General features: G+C 39.1%; 2 protein-coding genes across 4 annotated transcripts in view; both read right to left on the bottom strand.

The window, feature by feature from the left end:
• The window catches only part of kcnk2b (potassium channel, subfamily K, member 2b), a 41554-nt gene extending 28931 nt beyond the window's left edge, over nucleotides 1-12623 (bottom strand). For all 3 annotated transcript variants that reach the window (XR_014629993.1, XR_014629994.1, XM_084432967.1), the window contains exon 1: nucleotides 12447-12623. Coding sequence is in view for 1 of the 3 variants with exons in the window: in XM_084432967.1 (XP_084289093.1) it covers nucleotide 12447 (1 nt within the window). In the remaining 2 variants the exon portion in view is untranslated. The remainder of the gene's footprint in view (nucleotides 1-12446) is intronic.
• Nucleotides 12624-19503: 6880 nt separating this feature from the next.
• LOC311304774 (kelch-like protein 10) lies at nucleotides 19504-23324 on the bottom strand (the record flags this gene model as incomplete). Its single annotated transcript, XM_084432008.1, has 8 exons — nucleotides 19504-19660; nucleotides 19774-19865; nucleotides 20184-20300; nucleotides 20464-20613; nucleotides 20833-21030; nucleotides 21464-21889; nucleotides 22339-22831; nucleotides 23182-23324. 8 exons carry the CDS (start codon nucleotides 23322-23324, stop codon nucleotides 19504-19506), a joined length of 1776 nt encoding a protein of 591 aa, XP_084288134.1.
• Nucleotides 23325-26046: the final 2722 nt, after the last annotated feature.

The following is a 26046-nucleotide window of genomic DNA, read 5'->3' as shown; positions in this document are numbered from 1 at the left end:
TTCGCCTTTGTTATCCCACAATCCTATGTGCTCCATTCGTTGACAGTTGAGCTTGAAAAAGAAAAATGGCATCTGAAAGTTGTGGTTGCTGGTCAGTTTGTGTGTAAATGTACGTTTTTGACCAACGTTTTCCACTTCTGATGTCATTTCTAGCGAGAAATTACTACTGTAGTAATTCAATATTTGCTTAACTATAAAGCTCTCCCTATTTTGCTGTAGATCATTAAACTGTTACGCTGCCTCAGATGTCTGTCCGAAATCAGTTTTGTGAAGTACCTTTGTGCGCAAACACTGCCTGTAAAGTCTTTGCATGATAATGCAGTGAGGCAACAAGTCCGCTGCCAAAGTTTTCGAATGCAGCCCATTTATACTCACTTTGTCTGGTCTCGTTATTGTTTACCAAAGAATGTTCAGACTCTTGTGTTGATCTTACCTGGTGGATATACTTACATGGACATCTCCATCGTCTGTTCACCATTACCTGTTCTCCATTGTTTTCCTTCATTGCCTGTCTGCTCCTTTGTTGATCCGCTGTGTTTACTCCATGGTCTCCTTGTGTGCTCGTCTCACTTGACAAGAGAGAACTGTTAACATCAAGTCATGTTCTTTCCTTGTTTTATCTATCCATATACTTACCTGCATTACCTGTCATTCCACAAACCTTTAAATAAAACCCTACTGTTGAGTTCATCTTCTGTCTTTGCCTCTGAATGAGAAAAAGACAGACCAATCACACTGAATTCAGCGGGAATGGATTTCATCATTCCAGAATTTAGCCTCATCAGCCTCACCCAGGCCAATTTTACCCTCAAGGAACAAATTTGTGAATTTTTACTAATGGCAAATGTTGTGAATTATGAGGATGAAATACTCATTAGTTTCTTCAATAAGAAACCCTTATGATTACTGTTGTCTGTCAGTGGACCACAAGGGATGCTCTGCCAGTTTCTGGTTCTGGCCCTTTAACAGAATGGATTCTCTCTCTAGTGCCTCCACTGTTCCCTGTGATTATCCCAGAACCTCCAGAGTCCACTCCAGATTTCCTTCCCGCTGTCCCTCGCAGTCCCCATCCTCCAGTCTGGACAATGCACTGACCCTAGCACAGAGGAGGAGACCGAAAGAGGAAGAAGTCTGCCTCAGAACACTCTAGAGAGCTATCGAGTCTGGTGGGCCTACAGCTCCCAGTCCAGTAGTCCCAGAGCTCCCAAGTATGACATTCCCAGAGTTCCCATGTCCCGTGTCTCAGAGCTCACAAGTCCAGTGGTCCAGGTAGTCCCAGATAATCTAGTCTGGGTGGTCCCAAGTCCTGTGATCCCTGTCACAGCCATAGAGGCCACTCCTTACTCAGCTTTCTCTCATTTGTCTTGGCCAAAGAGTCCGTTCCTTGCTCCTTCATCTTGGCCGTGGAGGCCATATTTCGCTCTTTCATCTCGGCCATGGAGGACGTTCAATGCGTATTTGTCTCTGCCACGGCGTCAGAGACCGTGTGTGTCACTCTCTGTTACCCCTTTTCCACCAAGGCAGTGCTGGTGCCGGTTCGGAGCCGGTGCCTACTCGCAAACCAGTTCTTTGTATTTCGACAGCCAAAGAACCGGTTCTCGGCCAGGAAAATTGGTTCCAAAGCGGCACCAACTCTTTGCTGGACTAGAACCATTTTTTTACCACGTCATGCTTAAGTCGGGGGCTGGGGGCGGGGTTATTGTCGACCTTCTTCTCGAACGTAACCTCCGTCAATAGCAATCCAGACGAGCAGCACAAATGTGTTCTAAACGTCTTCTTCTAACCCCAATATAGGATCGCAAAGCCAGGAGAAACAGTTGCAGAAAGACGATGTAGTCCGCCATTGTAATTGTTATGCTTGAAGTTCTGAGTTTCTGGGAAAGCTACACAGTGACGTAACGACGTCGTTCGCTGGGCTCTCAGGTTCTGAGAAGGTTCGCAAGTTGAACCAACTTTAAACCAGCACCAGTTCCGAACCAGTTATTTTTTGGTGGAAAAGGGGTATGTGTGTCACTCTCCTTCTCTGGTTCCATCTGCTCCACCCTGGTCCTCAACCCTGCTGTCTACGTTGTGGTGGTATCCATCTCTGCCAGCTCCACTATGGTCTCCTGCTCAGCCAGGCTCCCCGTTCGGCTGGCACTCCAGAGCTAAGCTGGAATTCCAGACATCTCTCGCTCACACGGCACGTCTCCCACTCCACTGTCACTACTAAGATCTCCCACTTCGTCCGCACTCCCAAGGTCTCCCGGTCCACTACCATACGATGACACACAGACGACTGAAGAAGACGAAGACGAGACATAGGTGAGTTTTCCACAGGTAGGTAGTCAGGTAAGAGTCCAGTGTCGAACAACAAAACCAGACAATGTGAACTGGGGTGTGCTGGTCTTTATGGTAACTGTGATGATTGCATGCAAGTGGTGCTGATTAGTAATCAGGTGATTGGGAGCGTGTGTAGGAGTGACGGATGGTGTGGCTGATTCTATGACAATACCTATGTAATACCTTATACTGGATAAATGTACCTCTTGCTTCCTATATTTACCTTCCACTGTAGGACACAATTCTGTTCCAGGTGTCCTTAACTATGTCACTATTAATGTCTCTTTGCCAAATCAATCTCAGATTTTCACAGTTCTTATCACCAATCCTTAAACTGAGTTGATAAAATTTTGATGGTAGTTCACTAAATTTTCGAAAACATTCTTCTCCCATAGAAACCTTTGCCACCAAACAATTTCTGATCTGTAAATATTTCCAGAAATGAAATTTCCGGCATCCTAAATGAAAATTTTATTTTAAATTATTTCATAATCCCTTTATAATCACTACATAAATCCTTTAGAGTATGTATTCCACTTCTAAACCACTGTCCCCAAAACTAGGGCTTTTCCCTACCTTAACACAAGGATTATTCCATTTGATGAGTAATGCTGAGACATGTGAGAAATCTTACACTTTTTGTGGACGATTTTCCAAACCTCTTTAGAATGGAGCAATATTGGGTTGGTCATATGATGCTTTAAGTCCCCCTCTGAGTTTTATGAAAAAGCCTCTATTGGCCGAAAAGGGGAAGTAAGTTGTCATTCTATTAATACCCAATCTAAATCTAAATCATATTCCCCCCAGTGTCTAGCGAGCTTAGACATCTCAAATGCTATTTTATAGAGCTCTACATTCGGTAATGCAACCCATTCGGTAAAATACTTTATGTTTGTTTATTTGTTTATTTGTTTATTTCCACAATTTCACACATTGCATTTGTTGCTACATCAGAAAAAGTTGTTGGGGTTAGCAATCACAAAAAACAAGTTACAAAATATATTACTTTTCCAGCAGTCAAGGACTACACACTTTACCCACACAAAATATGATAATATATCAATCATCACAATACAAATAACTTGAGTTTCAGACAATCATAATGCAGCATGCCAACTCAAGCTGGATACTGTTGTACAAGATCTGCAAGAGCTTATAGCCAACGTCGAAACAAAAACACAAGAGAATGGGTAAATGAAAATCTTTATCTGCACCCCGGCTCGGTGGTATCACTATCATTTCAGTCCATATCTTGCCAATGGTGTCAAGCAATTGAAGTAGTTACTCAGTTACACAGCTACATTTTTTTTTTTTTTTTTGAAGCAGTGTAAATTTTACGGTACAAAACACATTACATTTCAACTGCAGCTACAACTAGTACACACCACAATTCAAGGTAACTTGATCAACAGCTGTTCTGAAAAAAACAAAAAACAATTGTGTTTTATTGTGAAAAAATGAACTCCCAAAAAGCAATAGCTTATAAATAGGGGTCCATCCCACCACCAACACCACCCCACCCACCTGGCAAAGATTATATAACTGGTCCAACTTTAGATGCCAGGACAACCATTCTTTAAATTATGGGTGTTTAGAATTCAGTTACCTTAAGCAGACAAAAAAAGAAGAAAAAAAATAAAAAATAAAAAATCTTAGTGGGCTGTGAAAACTCTCTCAGAAGCTGAGCTTGATGCTGGAATGCAAAGGTAATATTTGGCAAACATTGAAATAATAGGGAGGCTTGATTCATGCCTTTTCCACCAAAAAAGTGGAATCTGTGGCATTGTTCTCATCCATGAAATTGTATGTTTAGAGTTCTTTGTTTAGTCTGTCAGCTGGCATCTTTAGATATTCTCTCTCGGCTTGACGTTCATATCCCTTTCCCCTCTCTTTTCTTGTTTTTCTCTTATACAATAGTTGACAGGAGACTACCCAAGTCTAGTTTTTGTTTTTGGCAGCTGTTTGTTCTTCCTGCTCTGTTTGTTCTCCATCAATGAGTGTTGATTCGGGAGATCAGCTGTTTCAGCTTTTTGCATATGTACTTCCGTCACTTCCTTCTCCTTAGTTACAAATGTGTTCTTAAATCAAGGATCAAAGAAGGCTGCTGAATTAAGAATGATTTGTAACTCTTCAGTGCTGTATCTCATCTCCAGATATTTCCTGATCTAAGTTTTCATATTGCAGGTTAGCAAAGAGTCTGTATCACTGTCCTATACATGTGACCGTATCTTCCACATCACAGGGATGACAGAAGAAAGTGTTGCCACTTTTTCTGCACACAAGGCATCCATGGAAGTAATTAGTGGGCCCAGGGCCTCTCGCACTGTCTCCAGTGTGGTGATGTCTGTGCCAGTAGGCATTAGGCACCACTTATTCACAGATGGCTTGCTGCTGTTCACAGAAACGGTCCACCATATCAACTGTAGAACCCCAGAAAGAGGTGAAGGCTTCAAAAGCCTTGTCATTTTGTTAGATCTAGAAAATGCAAATATAGTCTTTCTAAGTCTAGACGCCACCCAGGCTTGTAGCCTTGTTCACTGCCAGATGTACTGTAGGTTGTGGCCAAAGCATGGAACCCAGTGGCAAGACTTTCCCTTAAATGCCTTGATGTTTGAGGATGCATTATTAGTTGTGATTCCACTCAGGAGTGTCATATCCAGTTTCCATGTTTGAGTTACTGTTTTTTCAAGAACCTCCCTAATATTATCTCCTGTGTGATCTGAATGTATTTCTGCACATCCAAGACACCAGGACTGCATTTCCCAAGAGTCACTTATTAACTAAATTGTCTACTGTTCGACTCATCCAGAGGTCTGTTGTACAAGCAAAGTAAGGCTATTTGGACAGTTGTGACTCAATCACATACCTTGTTTCATTGACCTAGATTAATAAATGCTATAATACTGTTAGGTAAGGTTACCTAATAAATGTTGCCAAAGTGTAAATATTATTAGACCTTCATTGGTTCTAGCGTTTCATGCATGCACAGTTGAGCTTTCGTCTTTACCGTGTCATATTTAATTTATACACTCTTATATTTGTGCGTTGATCAGTGTTGTGAATAAAAGTCTAAAAATCAGTTGAATGATGCACTCACCTGGCAATCTCTCAACTCTTGTAACAATTCAGGAGGAACAAGCGACAAATGCTTTGGCAATATTTGATGTGTTGCCTCACGTGAAAACACATGATTTATAGCAGCGTTTGCAGATTGGTGCATTAAGGTCTGTTGGTTCACCTTTTTCATCAATTGAGAAATTGAGCAAAATTATGATAATATATACCGGTATAATTATAATTAAATATAATATATACCGCTATTTTTTTCAGTATAGTCACAGACCTGGTGGCATCATAAGCTGGGATCTGATCTGTAAGTGGAGAAGTCATTTGGTGTATGCGATGGACACATAAAGAAACGTTTGAAGGTTTCTTTGTATGGGCAGACTTTCACCTTTTGAGAGTCCAAGTCCTTGGGGTGAAAAAGCTTGCATTTCAGTGATGGTGTTTGTGGCAATTTTATGCAGTTTAAGATCTGATTCAAAAAGTGATGCCAGAGTGTGCTTGAGCAGATTGATGGCCTTAGAATCTGTGGGAACAGATATATGGCTGCATTGTCCATGTAAAAAGTGCCTCTTTTAATTATTTTCTCTGCAGCTTGAAAAAACAAACACACAAAAAAACATGTACAGACCATCTATAATGGTCTAAAACAGAATAATAGAATATACCTTTTAAAATTTTACTTTGTGTTCCACTGAAGATTAACACCCATGGCCATAAAAAAGGCTCAGGGTTAGGGCTAGGTTTGTGAGTTAAATTTCACTGGTCAGTCATCCTGAGCAGGTAGGTCAGAGTTTTAGATCATCCTACTCAAACCAAAATTTCATTTAGATTTTCATATTAAGATTCAGTATGGCATCTACCCTAATTAAGGTTTTATTAGGGTAATTCGGGTTTATTAAGGTTTAATTAGAGTCAACAGACACAAAGATGATCACTTCATCTGGCCCAATGAAGTCCAACCATAAATTATGGCCATTTATATTCCGTTGGTAATCAACAGTATGTACAGACATTACTAATCCAGGATCCAGAGGCAGGGAGCTCTGAAGTACATATTTAGAGGCATTAATTAACCCTCTATGTCTGAGGTGTTTTCTGGGCCCTGGAGGTGTTCTGACATGCTCTGACATTTGTGCTTATTTCTGTTACTTGTAACATGGCTAAAGTCTGATTACACGGTATTCAGCACAAACTCTGCTACAATAATGTCAGCAGCATGTATGTAAAAGTTTGTAGTTTTGAGAAAATGACGTTTATGTGTGGTTTGTGAAAAAAACAAAAAAATTGTCACTGAAATAAGGTCATGAAACCCATACTGATTATTTCTTCACATAACTTTTGAAAAATTGTATCATGTATCATGTAGAAGATTTGCTTCAAAACTATGTGAAAATCATCCTGCCTACTCATTCAAATAAAACAATATATTGATTTCAATTTTGTAAGACATGTTTTGTGTAAGAAATGCGAGGAGGCATGAATCACCATATTGATGTGTTTCACACCTGGGAAGGTGGGACTGTGAGGTACCCAGAACAAAGAATGAGGAGAGATTTAAGAATGGCTTTTTGATTGTTTGGATTTATTTACAACACAACATAGTACAAAAAAGCACACTACTGAACACACTGACTGTCACAGTGTGGTGCAGGCAGAAGAAGAAGAAGAAGAGTCAAAAGTTCCAATGTAAACTTTGAATCACAATTTAAATCATACAGGTACATAGAAGATGGGCAGAAGGTTCACACACACTTAATACGACATAGATCAGACCAAGACTGACTGAACAGATAGAACTTAAATACAAACACAGATTACACTGATTAACAGAACACAGGTGATACATATGATGACGATGACTAAACAGGTGACAAAACTGAACTGATAATGACAGTAACCATGGATACAATGGAATGATGGGAAAAGAACAGAGGAGAACAGGAACCAATCAAAACACAAACTGAAAGTCCAAACAAACACTGACACGTGACAGTACCTCCCCCTCCCGGAAGGCGCGTCCTCGCGCCTTAGACAGACCAACTGCGGAGGGAGGGGGTTCAGGAGGAGGACGAAGAGCAGGTGAAGGGCAGACAGAAGACAGGAGTGACCAGGGCGGAGCAGACGGTGCAGGCGGTCAGGGCGAAGCAGGTTGTGCAAGCGGCCAGGGCGGAGCAGGCTGTGCAGGCGGCCATGGCGGAGACGACCATGCAGGCGGGCTTGGCGGAGACGACGGAGAGAGGAGCCATGGTGGAGAAAGGGCTGATGACTCCAGTGGGGCGACTGACGGAAGCGGAGCAGGTGGAAGTGGAGACCCGGATGGAGCCGGACCAGACAGGGCGATGCAAAAGATCCCGAGGGGGATCCCGAGGGACATGCCGATGCCGACGGCTCTGGCGACCGAGGCGCAGGCGGGGATCCAGAAGGCCGCGGTGGAGCCGGAGCGACAGAGGACCAAGGTGGAGCTGGAGGGAGTGAGGAGCCCAATGGAGCCAGAGGGACGAAGGAGCGAGGTGAAGCCAGAGGAGTGTAGTCCCAAGGAGAGGGCAGGCCAACGAACGACCAAGGTGGAGCCAGGGGAACAAGGGAGCCCGGCAGAGCTGGTGGACTGATGGGCCACGGTGAAGATTAGGGAAGTAGGAGCCCAGGTTGAGCTGATGGATCGACGGGCCGAGGTGGATTCCTGGTGGAGGTTGGAGCTGGAGACCGGGGATCCACCGACCATGCTGGAGCTGAACACTGGTAGACCTGCAAGCTCACCTCACTAAATGTGGCATGTGGGTGAGCTGTGGGGCTAGCAGGGTTGCGTGGTTGAGAAAGGGATGATGGGAGTAGGTGGGAGAGGGAGGCTGGGTGGGAGTTCAGGAACAGGCTCAGGCTCAGGCACCATCTCAGGCTCAGGCACCATCTCAGGCTCAGGTTCTGGAACAGACTTAGGCTCGGGAACAGGCTCAGGCTCGGGCTCGGGAACAGACTCAGACTCAGGCTCAGGCTTGGGAACAGATACAGGCTCATGAACAGATACAGGCTCAGGAGCAGTCTCCGGCTCAGCAGGCATGACGAATCATCTCTGGCTCAGCAGGCATGACGTGAACAGGCTCTAGAAGGGTGGTCTCGACAGGACGAGACTCTGGAGGGGTGGTCTTGGCAGGACGAGACTCTGGAAGTGTGGTCTCGGCAGGACGAGACTCTGGAGAACGTAGGGGAGCGGCCTCTGAAGAATGTAGTGGAGCAGCCTCTGAGGGGCAGACTGGGACTGACGAAGATGGTGCAGTTAATGTGGCAATGAAGATGGCTGGTGTTTGTGGTTGAGCGGTGATGCCATATTCAGCCTCACCCACGGTGAAGGCTGAACCACACAACCTCAGCACATGATCCAGGTACTGAGCGAGGGTATCCGGGATCGCAGCTGCTGGAGCTTGCTGGCTGCCCAGTTTACCTCTTGAGAGATTTCCAGGAACTTCTCAACATATACTTCAATCTGGCGGCCATCCTGGAAACAGCTTACCAGACGACTAGTGGGATTTAAGAGGGTGCGGAGAACACTCATCTTTTAAATTTGTTGGTCTGATCTTCTGTCACAGTGTGGTGCAGGCAGAAGAAGAGTCAAAAGTTCCAATGCAAACTTTTACTCACAATATAAATCATACAGGTACATAGAAGACGGGCAGAAGGTTCACACACACTCAATACGATGTAGATCAGACCAAGACTGACTGAAAAGATCAAGAAAGAACTTAAATACAAACAGATTACACTGATCAACAGAACACAGGTGATACAGATGATGACGATGACTAAACAGGTGACAAAACTGACCTGATAATGACAGTGACCATGAATTCAAAGGAGTGGCAAGAAAAGAACAAAGGAGAACAGGAACCAATCAAAACACACACTGAAAGTCCAAACAAACACTGACACGTGACACTGATCCAAAGACAGAGACTTGAACAGTCACACACCTTTGTGCCATTCCTGAAACATAGTACATACCTGTCATTTTCAAGGTGTTTGACTTTTCATTTGACCATGTTCATGTACAGAGACTCATGTGAATGTTTAAGTCAGCAGGACTCATCAGTGGTATCAGGTCCCTGTAAAAAACTAAAAAACAAAAATGAAACAACTGTGAACATGCTGATATCAATAGAAACTATAGGGCTGTGCTATTTTGGGAAGACATTTTTTATTTTTCTGGTTAAAAAAAAAAAAAAAGAAAAAAAAAAGAACACATTATTATAAAATAATAATAACAATAGCCTAATAATCATTTGTACTTTACAAAAATGCAGGCGACCATAACAATAAATCGTTAAAAAGGAACACTTCAGTACACTACACTAGAGAAAAATATATGGATTATCATATGTTACTTCAAATTTTTCCATTCGTTATGACGTTATGATATGAGATTGGAGTAAAAATATGAAGCCTGATGTTTGGCGCATTTTGCTTTTCAAACGCACAGCGCGAGTGACTCAAACTCACAGCGTGTGCAGAGACCATTTACTGAAGCGATCAAGTCAGACCAAACTATGAAACATTACTGTTACCACATTATATCTAAGTTTGAGCAGATATCCACAAACACAGTATTTAACAGTAAACACGGGTCTAAACATTATAATATTCACCATAGTGGTGTAAACACTAGCCTACTTTTATATCATGCTGTGTTTTATTATCAAACATAAAAACATCCTTGTGTCGTACAAGTATATAAATTTAGCATTGAAAGGTTGCCTACCTGTCTATAGTTCATATTTCAACATGTTTCTGTCTATTTCATACATTTTAGGCTGGCACCAGCTTAACTAGTTGCTACAATGTGAAGCTTATGCAACAATAACATGCTTACTATGAGTGGGAATTGCTTACCTTAAAAATATTTTTCATCTTCAAATGGTGTTCTTCTAATTCTTCTGAGGTAAATCCAAGGTAAACAGCACAGCACATCAAAACGTGTCTTCCAAACTTGATGAAAAGCAGAGGACTGATGAAGTCTAATGCTTTGCTTTGAGGTGATGGAGGCGTTTACAGGTCTGCATTCCTTCACGTGGACTATTTGCATGTGAAATGCTCTTGCGCGCGTGGGTGTGGTCAGATTAGAGCTAATGAGGACACGCTTGAGAAACTGTACATCTCATTGCTTTCATACAGATTACTTAAACAGAGAATATTTGTTTTGATGTGATTTACATCATTTAAAAATAGAGACTAGCTTTGTTAAGACATATGTCTCTGTGGCAAGCATTCGCTGAGTTACAGTTCATTTTCTGTCGCGGTTCAGAATGAACTTCACACTGAGAGAGACGGCAGAACGCGCATCATGTTCATTTTCTTTATTTTACGAAAAAAAAATTTGTTTTTATTATGAATGTTCACAAATAAAAGTAGACATTTAACAGTTTTGAATGATGTAGAATACTTGCCTGTATGACAAAAATCGACTGAGTTATTTGAGTCTCTTTCGCACTGATAGGAAAAAAAGCGAGTTAATCGGGCTGGTGCGACCGCATGTTATGTTAAATGTGTTAATTTACACATGTAGGAATAAGTTGTAGATAAAAAAAAACACACACACAAAAAAAAAAAACTTTCAGTTGATGCAGATACATCTGCAAACTCAATACCTAAAAGCGGTACACTTTGAAGTCATCACGGAGCAGGTTTAGAAATCTTACTTTCAAACTGCAAATAGTGTATCTTCACTGCACTTTACCACCGATGGATGGCTATGGCCATCACACAGCATTTGTTAGATTACACAACAGAGGCTGAGAACTACAAAGAACTACCAATTAAACAGAAACGCTGAAAAAAACATAATCAAGCAATCACACTGCTATCAAGGAAAATCAGCAAATTCAGTAAATCAGGGCTAAAACGCACAAAACAGATGCACACATTACAACAATTCGTGCTGAGGGTGTCTGCACCAAATGCCATGAAAAACAAGGTTTGCATTTTCAACTTTTGAGAAAGGCATTAATGAACATCTTACTCAACAGATTAAAACAACCTTTAAAAGATTTATGTCAGTGAGGCACAATGCAAGTGAATAGGGCCAACTTGTAAACATTCAAAGTGTTCACTTTTTTAATAGCATAGCCACAAGACTTACCGGTAAATAATATCCAAATAACATGACTTAGTGTTAACCTACTAACATTTTCTGTGAAGTTTTTACAACTTTGTTGAAATTACAATGATATGCCTTAAACCCTATGACTGTACAATGAAACAACTGTACACCTCAAATACTATACATGTATTAACAAGAATTTATGTAAATGCTTTTACCAACATAAGCTTTACATTTCTGCTTGTAAATTAATTTTTATTGTAAGTGTCTGGCCATAATCTTTTTTTAATGAGGGACAAAGCTAAATATTTTTTTGTGGTAATAATCAGCATTGAGCCAAATGCGTTAAATTACATTAAACCCTGAACAATCCAGTCTATCATTCTGAAGAATGAATTTGGAAATTATTTTAAATTAACTGCACCATTTAAAAAAAAAAAAAGTTGTCTTGTTAATGACAGTATTGCCTAGGTTGCACAATTGTTATTGAGTAGAAATCCACCCCAGAAAATCACAGCACACCCAACTCAAAACATCGCATTTATATGTCCCACTCATATCAATACTACTGTTAAACAGTTCTCCAAATGATCACGAACTAATATTCAGGTGATATGATTTGAAATATGGTATGATCGTACGCATGCATCACATCTCTTCGTGATACGCAACACATTGATAATTTATGAACCATTTCATAAGGCTGCCCAGTAGGTTTTTTCCCCCATGTACAGATTTGCTTTTTGATCCAAGGAAATTATTTACTGATTTGGTTCATCTTGTAGGGTAATATTAATAATTTCGTTTATTATCTTCAGTTGAAATAAAGGACTAGGCTATACCAAATCCAAACCTCACGAGTAGCCTACCCTCTCTCTTCCCCTCTCTCTCACACACACACACACACATACACACGCATAATAACACATCTGATGTATAACGCCGGCTGTGTTCCGGTGTTTATGTAACTTACTTCTTCAGTCCTCTCCTCATCGACGCTCGCGTTACCGTGTGGTCGCAGCGGTTCGGTTTAATTTCTGCAACTCCATTTCTTCTGATCCGTGATAGGGTAGATTTTTTTTGCTATTAAACTGTCCGAGCCTCTCAGAAATGTACAGCTTGTTGAATGAGTGAGACGGATGGGAACAGAATCGCACCTCCTCTAGATCAGAGACTTCAATGACGCAAGACGCGCGAGAGCGGTTCGTGAGCTGTGATGGTAGGTTTCAGCCAGGCTGAGCATAATTGTGCTCTTGACTCTTAAACTAAGATCAGCCCCTGCTCCAGTGCTGTTCTGAAATGGTCCATCCAGAAATTAAAATTAAAATGCATTAAGGGTAAGGCAATAGGCTATTTATTATTCGAACTGGCTTCCATGTTAAAGTATGCATAGCCTATGCTTGCCTGTTCAAATGATAGTGTTTTGATGTGATGTTAAAGCATTAATGCTGGGATGTGTAGGTGTTTTTAAGGAGGAATCGCATCTTGCCTTAACCTAGGGTTGGTCAACCTTCCCCCACTCTCTCTCTCTCTCTCTCTCTCTCTCTCTCTCTCTCTCTCTCTCTCTATATATATATATATATATATATATATATATATATATATATATATATATATAGATATGCTATATCATGTCCCAGTTACTGCTTAACTAAACATTACTATGCTTAAAATTGAAAAAACAAACAAATAAATATTTAGCATTTTTACATTAACAATGTAATTCATGTTTTATTTAATAAAACCAAGCTCTCTCAAGTTAGTGCTTTTAAGCATTTTTACATTTATTCCAAAACATAAAGGCAGTAACAATTCAAAAATATATTTTATTTGTGAACTGATGTTCAGCTTTTCTTTTTAATAGTCAACTTATGTTCGGCTGTCATCAATCTTGATAAACGCTGGTCAAAGACACTAGGCCTACCTTTAATTTCACCAAACTAATTGCTCACTTAACCCACTCCCCTACTCCACCCCCCACTTCATTTATGAATAATTTTAATAATAATAAAAAAAAAATATATATAATATAGTCATGGTTTCAGTAAAGATATAGGCTACTTACCAAAACTCATAATTTTGTTATAAATATAATATTTGATGTAATGTGTCCACTTAAACACTGACAAGCATCCTCTGTCAGAAATTGCAGCCACATCAGCAGCAAAAAGACTTTGTTGTGCAAGCAGATATTTTGACCCAGAAAAAAAGGCACAATATGAGAGAGGGACAGAATAAAAAATATAAAATTGAAGGCAATGTCTCCCTTCAAAGCGGTTACATTCTTCAACCCCGTCACACTAATCTCAACTATTCTTTTGGAAAAAAAAAATAGGGAAGATGATTAAAAATGGCACAAAAAAAGGCATTTACCATTTAAACATTTTACAAAAATAAAGAGACCACAGACAAACAATTTGTCTATTTTTAACTTCAGCCCCATAAAAATGTGAGAATTATCATACATATTACATTTGTAGTTATTGTTATGAGATGTAGGTAGATGTTTGTTTTATTGCAAGTTTTGTGTAAAATCCTTTTTAAACCAATTCCATTTAGTCCGTTACGGGGTTGAGAATAAAAGGTTGCCTCATTTAGTATACGCAGTTCTATGAATATGCAAATGATCCCCGCCTCCACTCACTCACAGCAGCTCAGAGATCCACTCGTTGACTATCACACGTTGATCTGATTGGTTACAAGGTAGTTTGTGACATCAGAAACCCCAGTGATTTCAAACCACGTTTTTGAGACTGTCTTTGGTTCACTGCAGTTTTAAGGAGAAAACACTCAGCAATAGTGTTGACTTATGACTTTGCACATGGTTTGTCTTAAAGCACATTAAAAACACCACATAGACACATAAACAACATTACAAACTTGATTTTCAACACAGGGGGTGTGAGGGACCAAGCAGTCAAGGGCAAAGAATGCAGGATTTCCAAACAAAGAAAATTATTTATTAAATGCCAAACAAAGTTACCAATTAAATTACTTAAACGGAATGAAATAAAGTCAGGTCTGGGTCCATAAAAAGGGTCAACTGAACAGAACCAAACTTAACAGTGAGCAAACGAAATAAGCAAACCAAACTAAACAAAATACATGATCTCCTCAATGACACACATGGATAACTTGTATACACAAAGGACTAGTCCATTACACACAGCAAATAACAAATATCACTTAACATAATTAAAATAAATAAAGTAATTAATTTCAGAAATATGAAGAAATGGGTCATAAACAAAGTAGTATACACAAAGAATTATAGTCAAATGGTACAAATACCAAGGTCACATGAGACACAGCCATCTTCTAACCATATACATACTGGGAACTATATTCTCAGAAGGCGACGCACTGCTACTTCTGCGGAGTGATTTGCGCAACACTCTGAGCGACCTCTCTTCTCAGGTGCTGCGAGCAAATCACTCCGCCCAAGTAGCAATGCTTCGCCTTCTGAGAATGTGTGTTATAGTCCGTGAGGCGGGCAGAAAATTGATATCAAAAAGGGCACCAATTCTAATGTTTATTTTTCAAAACAGGCATGCCCCCTGACCACAAAAATGTATGATAGCAGTGCCATGTAGGTAGCTTAAGGTATGAAAATTACAAATTTTACATTTAAACGTGCTGAAAAAATCTAATTATGCTAAATACATCTCAACATTGATAAACTGTGTTATATTGACATATCTATTGCTTTAGATCTTCTCTTTTATGATGAAATATCACTGTGAAATGAAATAAAGTAAAATAAAATCATATATAGGCTCTTTAGGACAGAAAATATATAAAAAAACTAAGGAAAATATAACACAATTTTGACATTTTATTAACACAAAATAATATTTTGTGCAAATATGGTTCAGTATATCTCCCAACATTTCCACACAGGTGGTTTCCTCTTTGAATAGCTTCCAGCAGGTTTCACCACAGGTAATAAACAGTCCTATGTTCAAGCTTGGTTCTGTGTACTGGATCTTTCCAGTAGCTGCGGATGAACTCCACCAGACTGTTCTTGTTACTTGGTGATGCAAGGAACTTTCTCCATTGGGTAATGCTATGTCCTGCTGCAATGTTGCGAAACTGGACGATAGCCATGCCATCAACAATTGATGCTGAAAACTGTGGAATTGTTTCAGCTGGGGCGACATTCTTCTGTAGTACAGACGCTAATGCAGCTTTGTTGGTTTTTCTTAGGAGACCATCAGAAGAAGCCAGATACCATGGAATTGGTCCATGGCCAGTTCTAAGCATATGCTAAGCATAAGGAATCAAAATATGCTTGGGCATTCTTATTCTTCCTTGAGTCACTGCATAAGTTATATCTTGTCCAAAAGACATGACAAGTCTTTGTACCTTTTCAGAAGCCTTTTCAAATGAGTCACCACTCAGCAATACAGCCAAAAACTTTTTGATTTCACCAGCCAGCTTTACTGATTTCTGATCAAGTTCTGAAGGATTAGGTGGCCACGATACTGACGGCCACTCTTTCTTGATGGCCGTGCGTAGAATCAAAGCGGTTTCCTCTATGCGGTCTGTATAGGTTGTTTCTTGACTAAGCTTGTCACTTATTTCACTGTTCTCCACAACAAGATGCTCCATAGACAAAGTGTCAGGATACATCAGTATCCTGCCATTGTTACTGTAGACTTGCAAAAATGTAGGGAATCACCAAACTCTGCCTCTAGTCTTCTTCTGAGGTTCTTGATCGTTGATTCCATCAGAGTATCAACACCACGTTTGTGCATATACTCTTCTGATTCTGCATATGACAATTGTAATCTTCATAACACAGGGATGTTCCATGAGTTATTCCCGTATGTATTCAAACAACTCGTCAAATGCAGCTGCTTCTGTGGCTTTATACCTGTTTTCTTCAGACACTTCTGACCTCTCTGAAGGGGCATCACGAGATGTAAGGACTCTAGTATAGTTCCTGTAACAACTCTTGTGGTAATGAGCTTCTGCTGCTATCAACTCTCTGCTAGTAACTGCAATCATTCTTTTATCCTGGTTGGCTAGAGCTGCATTTCTTACTGCAGCATCAGACTGCCAAGACACAGACTGCATTAACGGCTCTCTACTTTTTGTTCCTGGTCTGACTTCTCACAAAAGATGCAGATTTTTTCATACACCAATGAACTAGAGCTCTGAGTTCGTATGGACCTTCTCTAGCCATTGTTTCTGTTGTAGTGTCTAATGGCTTGCTTTTGAGTGTTTCCAAATCCCTTTTCATTGTAAAGAGACTCCGGCACCTCCTGTGAGACCATATTTGTGGAACCTCTCCTTCAGAACAACTCTCAGCCAAATCTAATATGTCTTTATGATGTCTTATTTCTGCTGCCTTAACCAATGTTGTCCACGAATTCCAGTCCTTTGGTGTTGTTAAATTCTTCTCTGGGTCCTCTTCAGTGCAATGTATTAAACACTTGTTTTCAATTTTAGGCCGTTTCTTTTGAGGAGATCTCTCTTCCTGAGCCTTATATATATTTCTGCAAGCAGTAAATTAATTTGATGTTTATTGTCTGCCTTCAGGAGTGTAATATAGTAAATGTCTGCTTATGTGTGTTTCTGCATATAGTGTGCATCTATTATAAAGATATCTCAAGCACCAGTACACGGACAGTCACCAAATGTACAATTTGGGCAATTAGCATTCATTTCACATGTTGTTTAGTTATCCATGGTAATTAGCATACAATGAATTGACTTGATAGATTAATCAATAATTGTATAATATATAACATTGCAAAACCCATTCTTGCCTGTTACATGGAAGCATATTCAGACTGGTCTTCAGTTTAAAACAATGAGTGAAAGCTGTACACCACTATGTTTTATGCAGAAAAATAATCATAATAACTATATTATTGTTTTGACAATATTCCAACCTAGATATCACCAAGTATAAATGGTTTGGTACCAAAAATAATGAATTAAAGAAATAACTGACCTTACGTGGAATTTGCCAAATTTTGGGAGGGTCATACATTAAATTGGTGATTTTTGTACCTTAAGCTACCCACTAAGAACTGCTATCATGCATTTTTGTGGTCCAGGGACATCCCTCTGTTGAATAAAAAAGAGCAACATTGGTGCCCTCTTAAATTTGCCTTTCTTAAATTTGGGGGTCTGCCTCACGGGCTATTATTTGTACACGCTGTGACTATACGAATCACAACATGTAAATAGGAAAATGTTGGCGTTTAGTTTGTTAGCTGCTTGCTAGCTGGAGCCGTTTACCTCCAGTCTTTGTGCTAAGCTAGGCTAGCGATGGGTGCGTCAGACAGAGTTACGGCACGCACGGGGATGAAAGGGTTATGTATGGACTTATCTAACTCTGGGGGATACGGTGAATAAGCTAAAGACACAAAAAGTCAGCGTGTTCCTTTAAGGTCTAGGCCAACCCGAAATGTAGGGCTAACAGCCTGACACCATAAAATATCCATGATGGAGAATATGCTAAAACACATTCACAAAAGAATGAAAGGCTTAATCAATAATACTTAATATAGACTAAGCATGCTTACACACACATGCACACATTTTGTTTTAGATATACAGATATTATGATGGGTAACAAAATGTTTACTGCAAATGTCTTCTGTAAAACACCATTTTCAGGTTTCACATTACTCATAATGTAGCACAATTGTCAAAACTAATGTTTAAATAGATATGAAGTGATGGATTTTCATAAAATATGATTGTAAATCTTATAATAGTAATTTTATCATTTCTAAATATGAATTATAGAAACACATTAGTAAGAAAAAAAAAAGACCAGCATTAACTCATTAGCTTGCTTTCATTTAAGTGTGTCTGTTTTAAGTGTCAGTTTGTCTCCACTAAAGCAAGGCACATTTTCCATGTTAAACATGCTTACACACACACACTTTTTTGTTTATATAGATATTTGAAATAAACGATAGTTAAATAAATGCTTATTTCAGGCCTCCAGTTTAAAATATAATTTTCAGGTGTCATTGCAATCCTAATGTGATATTGCAAAATATGATGCATAAAATGAATAATTGAAGAGGTAAATTCTGACAGTCATTTGTAATGTTAGTTTAATGATTTTATAAAGTTTAAATATTATTTCAAATGCAAAACCCTTGAAAATATTTTTTACAGAGCAGAATGAGCCAATGAGTGCTGTCCTCTGCTATTGTGTGGTGGTTTTGTGTTTTAGATATAGATATGTAACCCCTTTATAGGCAAAGATTGCAGATGGCCTCAGATTATTGTATAGAATATCAACACTCTTATGAATTCACTCATGTCTACTGCGGTTTATTTGTGTTCACATACATGCAGACAGCATCCGTTAGGGCACTTAGTTCAAAAGTGTGCATATTTGGAGAAATGTTGATTTATTGCCATGTTTGCTAAATCTTTTGTCATACAGAATAACCTTTTTATTTATTTCCCACTGAATTATGCGATCTGAAGAGTTGAAAGAGCGTTCAGAGCGAGTGCTGTCTCTCCTCTTCCTAATTTGCATCAGTTTATGACTCGTTTCATTTGATCTCTACAGCTGTCAATCACTGTACGTGAGTCAACATAACCATAATCCTGCCCTTTGCATGACACCGTCCTGTACATTTCCTTGCCCTGTGCTCTGTGAAGAACGAACCAAAGAAACATTTCTACACTTGAAATAATTAACACAAATAAGATGGATGATGGTTTGTGTGTGATTTTCATATTTTAGTATTTTCATTTGAATAAAGAATGTTTACATTCTAAACAGGTGTAGCGATTAGCCGCAAACACACAGTGAGAGCAATCATCTAGTCTGATGCATTAAGGGTTCTGAATGAAGGATTTGGTGTAAAGTGCTCTCAAAACGTGGAGACTGGTAACCAGCCGAAAGCTTTATAACAAAGCTGTAGAGATCCCTTGCAAGGTTTCATTTTTTTAATGAACAACACTACACCTGAGAGAAAGTTTACCATTTAGAATACAGCCTCTTTTTTGAATGCATTTATTCAGGAAACACAACACTCCATTTGTAGTCAGATAGTCAGATCTGCGAGAGGGAGAACATTCTCTGTCAGACTCGTCTTGTGTCTGGTGTCTCGTACGGCAGCATATTGTGCCATGTTAGGCAATCCTGATGCTACGCAACAGCTCAGAGCACTGCGGGAAATGGCCATTTCATTTGCAGCAAACCTGTATAGAAAACGGATGCAGTGAATGCAATGAAATATAGCCTGCATTAGACTTACACTTATATCTAATGCAGTGTGAAATGATCTGTGAGATTTAGTGTTTGTGGAAGTTACCATTGATCTGTCTTCTCATCGTAGCGCTCCACATTAGAGCTGGTGCTTAATCCATTATAGCCTCCGACAGCAAACAACTGACCTTTAACTACCTGGATTTTGAGGAAAGGAAAAAGGAAAATGAATAATGTACAGCTAAACTCTTTAACTTGACATCAATAAATCTTATAGATGCAACACTTCAATTAAACATAGTAGAATTTTCTGACTCTTTGAATTAGGTAGATGTTTTTATAGTCACACACATTGATCTTTGAAGCCTTCAACAATTTTAGGGTGCAACTTTCCACTTATTGTCAATATGGGACCAAACTTTTTTTTTTTTTTTTTGCATATTCATTATCATCAAATCATTATTGTAATGTTATTTCATAGTTTCACCAGATACAGATATTATGTCCACATCTCACCTCAATGCCAAAGCTGCTGCGTGGGATGCACATTGATGCAACATCACTCCAGATGTTAGTGAGCGGATTGTAGACCTCCGCACTCCGCAAATGACTGGCACCATCAAGACCACCAACCTTTAAATAAATACACTCTTTATTTATGTATTCTGAGCATTTATATATGCACATCCATGCATGCATTTTTACAGAAGTGCAACCTTTAAACTGTGATTGTTCCATATTTCTGTATTTGTGTTATCATAGCACTATAAAACTGATATGTGTGTTTAATACTCACAGCATACACTCGATCTGCAAAAGCGATCACACCTAAACTAATACGGCGGCTACTCATGGGAGCGATGAGAGTCCACTGGTTTGTTTCAGGGTTGAAGCTCTCAGCAGAGGAGAGATACTCGGTCCCAGTAAAACCACCACAGATATAAATCTGACAAACACAAACATAACATGCATGATGTTTGTGCACAATCATCACAGACTGATCAGAAAAGCAGTGTTTAAAACACTCAGTAAATTTTATGATATTCCTTTTCATATTTAAACTATTCCCATGCATGCCATATCCCCATTTCACCTTTCCTTCATGCTTTACAGGCATTAAGAGTCTCCAGTAGAAGAGTGTGGAATCATGGGTAAGTGCTCTTACCCTGCCCTGCAGTGAGGTGGCGCTGGCACAACTCCTCTTTTCATTCATGGGTGCCATCATTGTCCACTGATTGGTGTTTGGATCGTAGCGCTCTGCTGTTTTAAGCCATTGGTGTCCATTAAAACCACCAATGGCATAAATGAGCCCGTCCAGAACAGCAACACTAATAAAGCCTCGACGTTCATACATGGGGGCCACCTACAACACACCAAATACATCAGCGTGCGAACACACACCAATACACCATCTCATTGGTTCTGTCCTATCAGTTGCAAATAAATACAATGGTACTACTATTATTATTTTTCTTAATGGTATTTTTTTGACACAGTCATGATGGTAACTCTGGTGTATTATATTATATTATATTATATTATATTATATTATATTATATTATATTATATTATATTATATTATATTATATTATATTATTAAGCTACAACAATTGCTGGAACACAAACAAAAATGTATCATGGTTTGTATCTATTCTTTGAAGTAATGTGGAGTACAGCACATCTTTCAGCACTATGGTCCATGTCAAAGTACAATCCGGTACAATCACTGTACCACAATACTGTTTTGTGAAGGAAGCTAAATTTAAAGTTAAATGTTGAGCTACAACATTACTCACCTCATGCCAAGTCTGACTGATAAGATTGAATTTCCTCACACTGTTGAAACACTCCATGGGGTCATCATAACCACCAATACAGTAGACAAACTCATCCAGGACTGCTGTACCAAGATAGGCTCTGGGACGCTCATCCTCTTGAGTCACACTGACCCAGCAGTCTGCCTTCGCATCGTATGCCTCAATCTCATTGGTGTAACTAGTGCCGCCACTCCATCCTCCGATGGCCAATAGGATCGATGAGGGCAGACGTGGACGTGTCAGTTGATGCATGAGTTCTGAGTTGTTAGGTTCATCCATGTTGAGGTCAAACAAAGTCTTCATTGCATTGATGATAACAGGCATGCAGGCTTCATTCTCCATCACTAACGCATTGTACTTTACATTATTGATGAAGTAGTCTGATGACATCAACCCCAATCGAACCTGAAGCACAAGGGAGAGTTTAGACTTTCAAGACTGTTACTAAGCAGTCGTTTTATGAAATATTAATCAAAATTAAGTGAGTTACTGCTTAAAACAAGAAGAAGAAAAAATCTGTCAGAAGGGGAAGAAAAATAAACTTGTTTGCCCTTTGAATTAAGTTTATTTTTCTTTCCGCATGCCAGGATTATTGTAGTTAAACTAAAACCCTAAAATAAAATTAAAAACCTTTTGTCGTTTTCATTTAGTCTGATGTATACTAAAATAACAAAAAATTAAACTGAAAAACTGATATTAAATTATAGACAAATTAAAATATATATATATAAATGGCAAAACCAAACAAAATTTCTAACATTTAACTAACATTAAAATAATAGCAGAAAACGTATCTTGATTTAACAGTTTTAAGATATTTGTAATGAAAACCAAGACAAAAATCTCTGTTTTACCTTTGGCAGAAGCACGGCAATGTGTTGCCTCCTGTTTTCTGGTGCATGATTAATCCAGTGGAGGACGGCTTCAAAAACCACCTCCTCCTGTCTGACATTCAGCTCATCCTCATCAATGATCTCCTCCAGCTGTTCCAGGGAGAGCTCCAGGAACTCCTCGGGTACGTGCAGAACCTCCTCAAAGTGCTGCAGGATGTAGTGCTGTGCTTTACAGAGGAGCTTTGAGCAGGAGGAAAAGTCCTCTGTCAACTTGCAGATGCCAATGCAGTTCTCTGGGCATAAATGTGACTCCAGGAACTGACAGCAGGCGTCTACAAGACCTGAGACTAAGGTCATGTCAGCCGCCACCAAGAGGTCCATCACATTCTCTTGAGTAATGAGCACAGATCTTGTGTATGCATACTGGATAATAAGACGCATGATGTCTCTGGATATTCCTAGAATTTCACAGAAATGTTGTGCTGGGCTGCTCCAGTTGTTGGAGAAAAGAGCCCTGTGAACAAATTTGACAAATAATTAATAATGAGCATAAATAAAATAACTTTTCGTTATTTACATTTTAATTTCAGCCAAATTTTCTCATGTAAAGAATCCAATTAGTTTCACCGTGCCGCTCTTCAATTCCATTAAAATGAAGAATTAAATTTCAAGAAAGGGTTTTCCTAGATACTGTAGTTACATTCTTTGTTCTGGCAATAAACATTCATTTTCATGCATTTATATATTTGGAAAGCTTAGGCAGTTTCAACAGTATGATGTTAGCAGTGGAAATTATGTATATAATTATAATTAATTATTTCTTAGTAATTTGCGCACAACTGCAGTTCAAATGCTTCTTCTCACCTAAAGTAGCTGCTGCAGCCACACATGATGATCTTGTGCACTTGAAATTCTCTGTCATTTGACTTGATGATCATGTCAGTGTGTTCGTCCAGTAAACGTGCTTCATCAAACACATCAAAAGCTGTGGCTCTTATGTTCTCCATGTTCTCTCAGGACAGTAAATGTATTCAGTCGTCTCACCTCAAACTCTGATTAAAGTCACCTCAGGATCTTGCCTTTGTGGGGACTTTTGCTCAGAAGAGTTCTATAGAATGTCTCTGTGACATCATAGTAGTAGAGCTTGAATATATATATTTTTTCAGTTTGTGTCTTGGCCACAGAATTATTAGAGTTTTGTTTTATCGATTCCTTTTGGATTAAACATCTTCACAGTCACAAAGATATTACAAATTATTAAAAACTCAGTGACAACCCAGATAGCAAGGTGACATTGATTAAATGTTGAAATTCCATCAGAATCATCATTTTGGTTGAGGTTGAAAATTCAATGCTAAATAATATTGGATCAATGTTGAAAAATCAATGCTAAAATAATATTGGAACAATGTTGAAAATTCAATGTTAAAATAATATTGAATCAATTTTGAAAATTCAACATCGAATCAATTCACACGGATTCACACACCCGTATCAAAAATGTGAAGTCACGGACAAAATTTGCACACCCGCAAATTAATATGCGAATCCACAATGAGAGTTGCACACTTGTAGAATATCTGGTCACAAATGCATTACTTTTCTTGGATAGTTTTCTAACACAATCACAAGTCCAATCACTACAACTGCTTGAATCTGCTACCAGTCTCAAACGCAGTTTTTTCGCCTTCAAATGACAAGTTCCGCGCGCTCTCACTTTTGCACCATATTCCATATACTCCGTGAAATGTGGAGCAAAAGTGATTTGAGCATCTGTGAGGCAGCGGCAGGCCCTGTTCAGAGAGCAGAGTCAACCAGAAGAGGTCGTTTGAGCCGTCGGCGCGCGACCGAGAAAGGGAGAAAAAACAACATGACCATTTTCCCGAGCTGGCGATGTGAAGGACCAATAAAGGTATGTTTTTTTTTCTTCTTTTTTTCTTATCTTCCCCCTGCAATCACTCACCGTTATACATTTGTTTAAGTAGTTTTAATATGTGAGTTACACTGACACTAATCTAGCATATCTGTACTGTTAAGTTTGCTATTCAATCGTCTCATAATCAGATGCGGACACAGTAGGCTACACAGCTTCATTACTTGAGTAAAAGTACAGATACCCCTTGCTAAATTTTACTCAAGTACAAGTAAAAGTACTACAGTCAGATGTCTACTTAAGTAAAAGTACTGAAGTACTTGTTTTTAAAAGTAGGCTACTTGAGTATCAAGAGTACGAGAGTACATTTTCTAAATATTGCATTACTACTGCCACAGTGCTTACATTGGTAAACACAGCAAACACTTGAAGCGAAAACTATCATTAACTTGTTCAGAAAATTGAAATAGCCTGGCGAGGTGGGGCCACGGGTTGGCACATTCCTGGGATGGACCTGCTGCGTCTTCATCCATTGTTTCGTCCATGGTTTCGTCTCTTATCTAAATCTGACCATGGAGTAGACTTTGGCGGAAAGCTGAAGGTGATTGCTGATAGGCTGTCCCAATCAGTGGCGCCTGCACAATCCAATCACGTTTGAGAGGGAAACAACAAATTGAGGGTTTCCGAGATTTTTCTTTTTTCCTTTTTTTTTTTTTTTTTAGAAGAAGTAACGGGTACTCACGGTTATAGATAGAAATGTAGTGGAGTAAAGAGTACAATATTTGCCTCTTAAATTTACTTGAGTAAAGTCATGAGTACTCCCCAAAAATTATACTCGAGTAAAGTACAGATCCCTCAAAATTGTACTTAAGAGTACTGTACTCAAGTAAATGTACTCCGTTACTGTCCGGCTCTGCTCATAATTAAAGATACTCTCATATTAAACAATGTATTCCTTATATTCTCTTCTGCTTTATCTTCTAGAGAAATAACAGAACAGGGTGGGTCTTCGCAGGTCCGTATCATATCATATCAAATGTGTACAATGTTTTTCTTTCTTTTGGTTTGGTTTGTTTTTGGTGGATGATAACATTTATAGGAATACCATAGTAAAGTAAAGGTATTTTATTTGCCCAGTAGGCATAATTGGAAGCTGCAGTGAGTCACAGAGCAGGTTCATTAACATTTTATAAAGCCAATGCGATTTAAAGCATGTTTTAAATCCAAAATTACTGCAAATTGGTGTTCCATGAAATATAAAATCACTATTTACATTTAACATTTAAGAATAGTTGGTTCACTCCCATGTGCCCTGCAGTGTCTCAGATCAGCTGACCTGCAACAGATGCTTAACCACTTAGAAACAGGCGCTTCCTCACAAAACTAAGCTAGACTGAGTGCAATAATGTTTGCTCATATTTATCATTGTTTCTCTGTGCCATGACTATAACATAATTCCAGTATTTTTATTTCAGGTTTGACTTATGCAAAACTTATAAATGATTATAGTCTAGTCATGTTTGTTTTGATAATTGTTTATTGGCATAAATGTATCATTTAGGCAGCCAACATTGTTGAGATGCTAGAAGGATTTGTTTGAACTGTTTTTGTTTTCTAGGAAATGCTACTCAGTCATTTACTTGACAGGCTCTACATCAAGTTGCCTTGATCGTGCCCCTCTGGACCTAGATTATTTGGTATGTTCACAGGAGCTTGTTGTACTTCAGTGCAGTGTCAAGCCAGCTTCAGATCCCTCAAGCAGTGTGTGATGCCCTTACGGAGTTACATCACCTAGTCTCTGAGCAAAATGACAAGGAAACATGTGTAAAAGTTTCCCTGGAGAGGGGAAATAGTGG

Source organism: Rutilus rutilus, assembly GCF_951802725.1.
Source record: "Rutilus rutilus genome assembly, chromosome: 15".
Taxonomy (NCBI): Eukaryota; Metazoa; Chordata; class Actinopteri; order Cypriniformes; family Leuciscidae; genus Rutilus; species Rutilus rutilus.
Note: the sequence above shows the minus strand (reverse complement) of the source record. Positions and strands in the feature narration are given on the sequence as shown.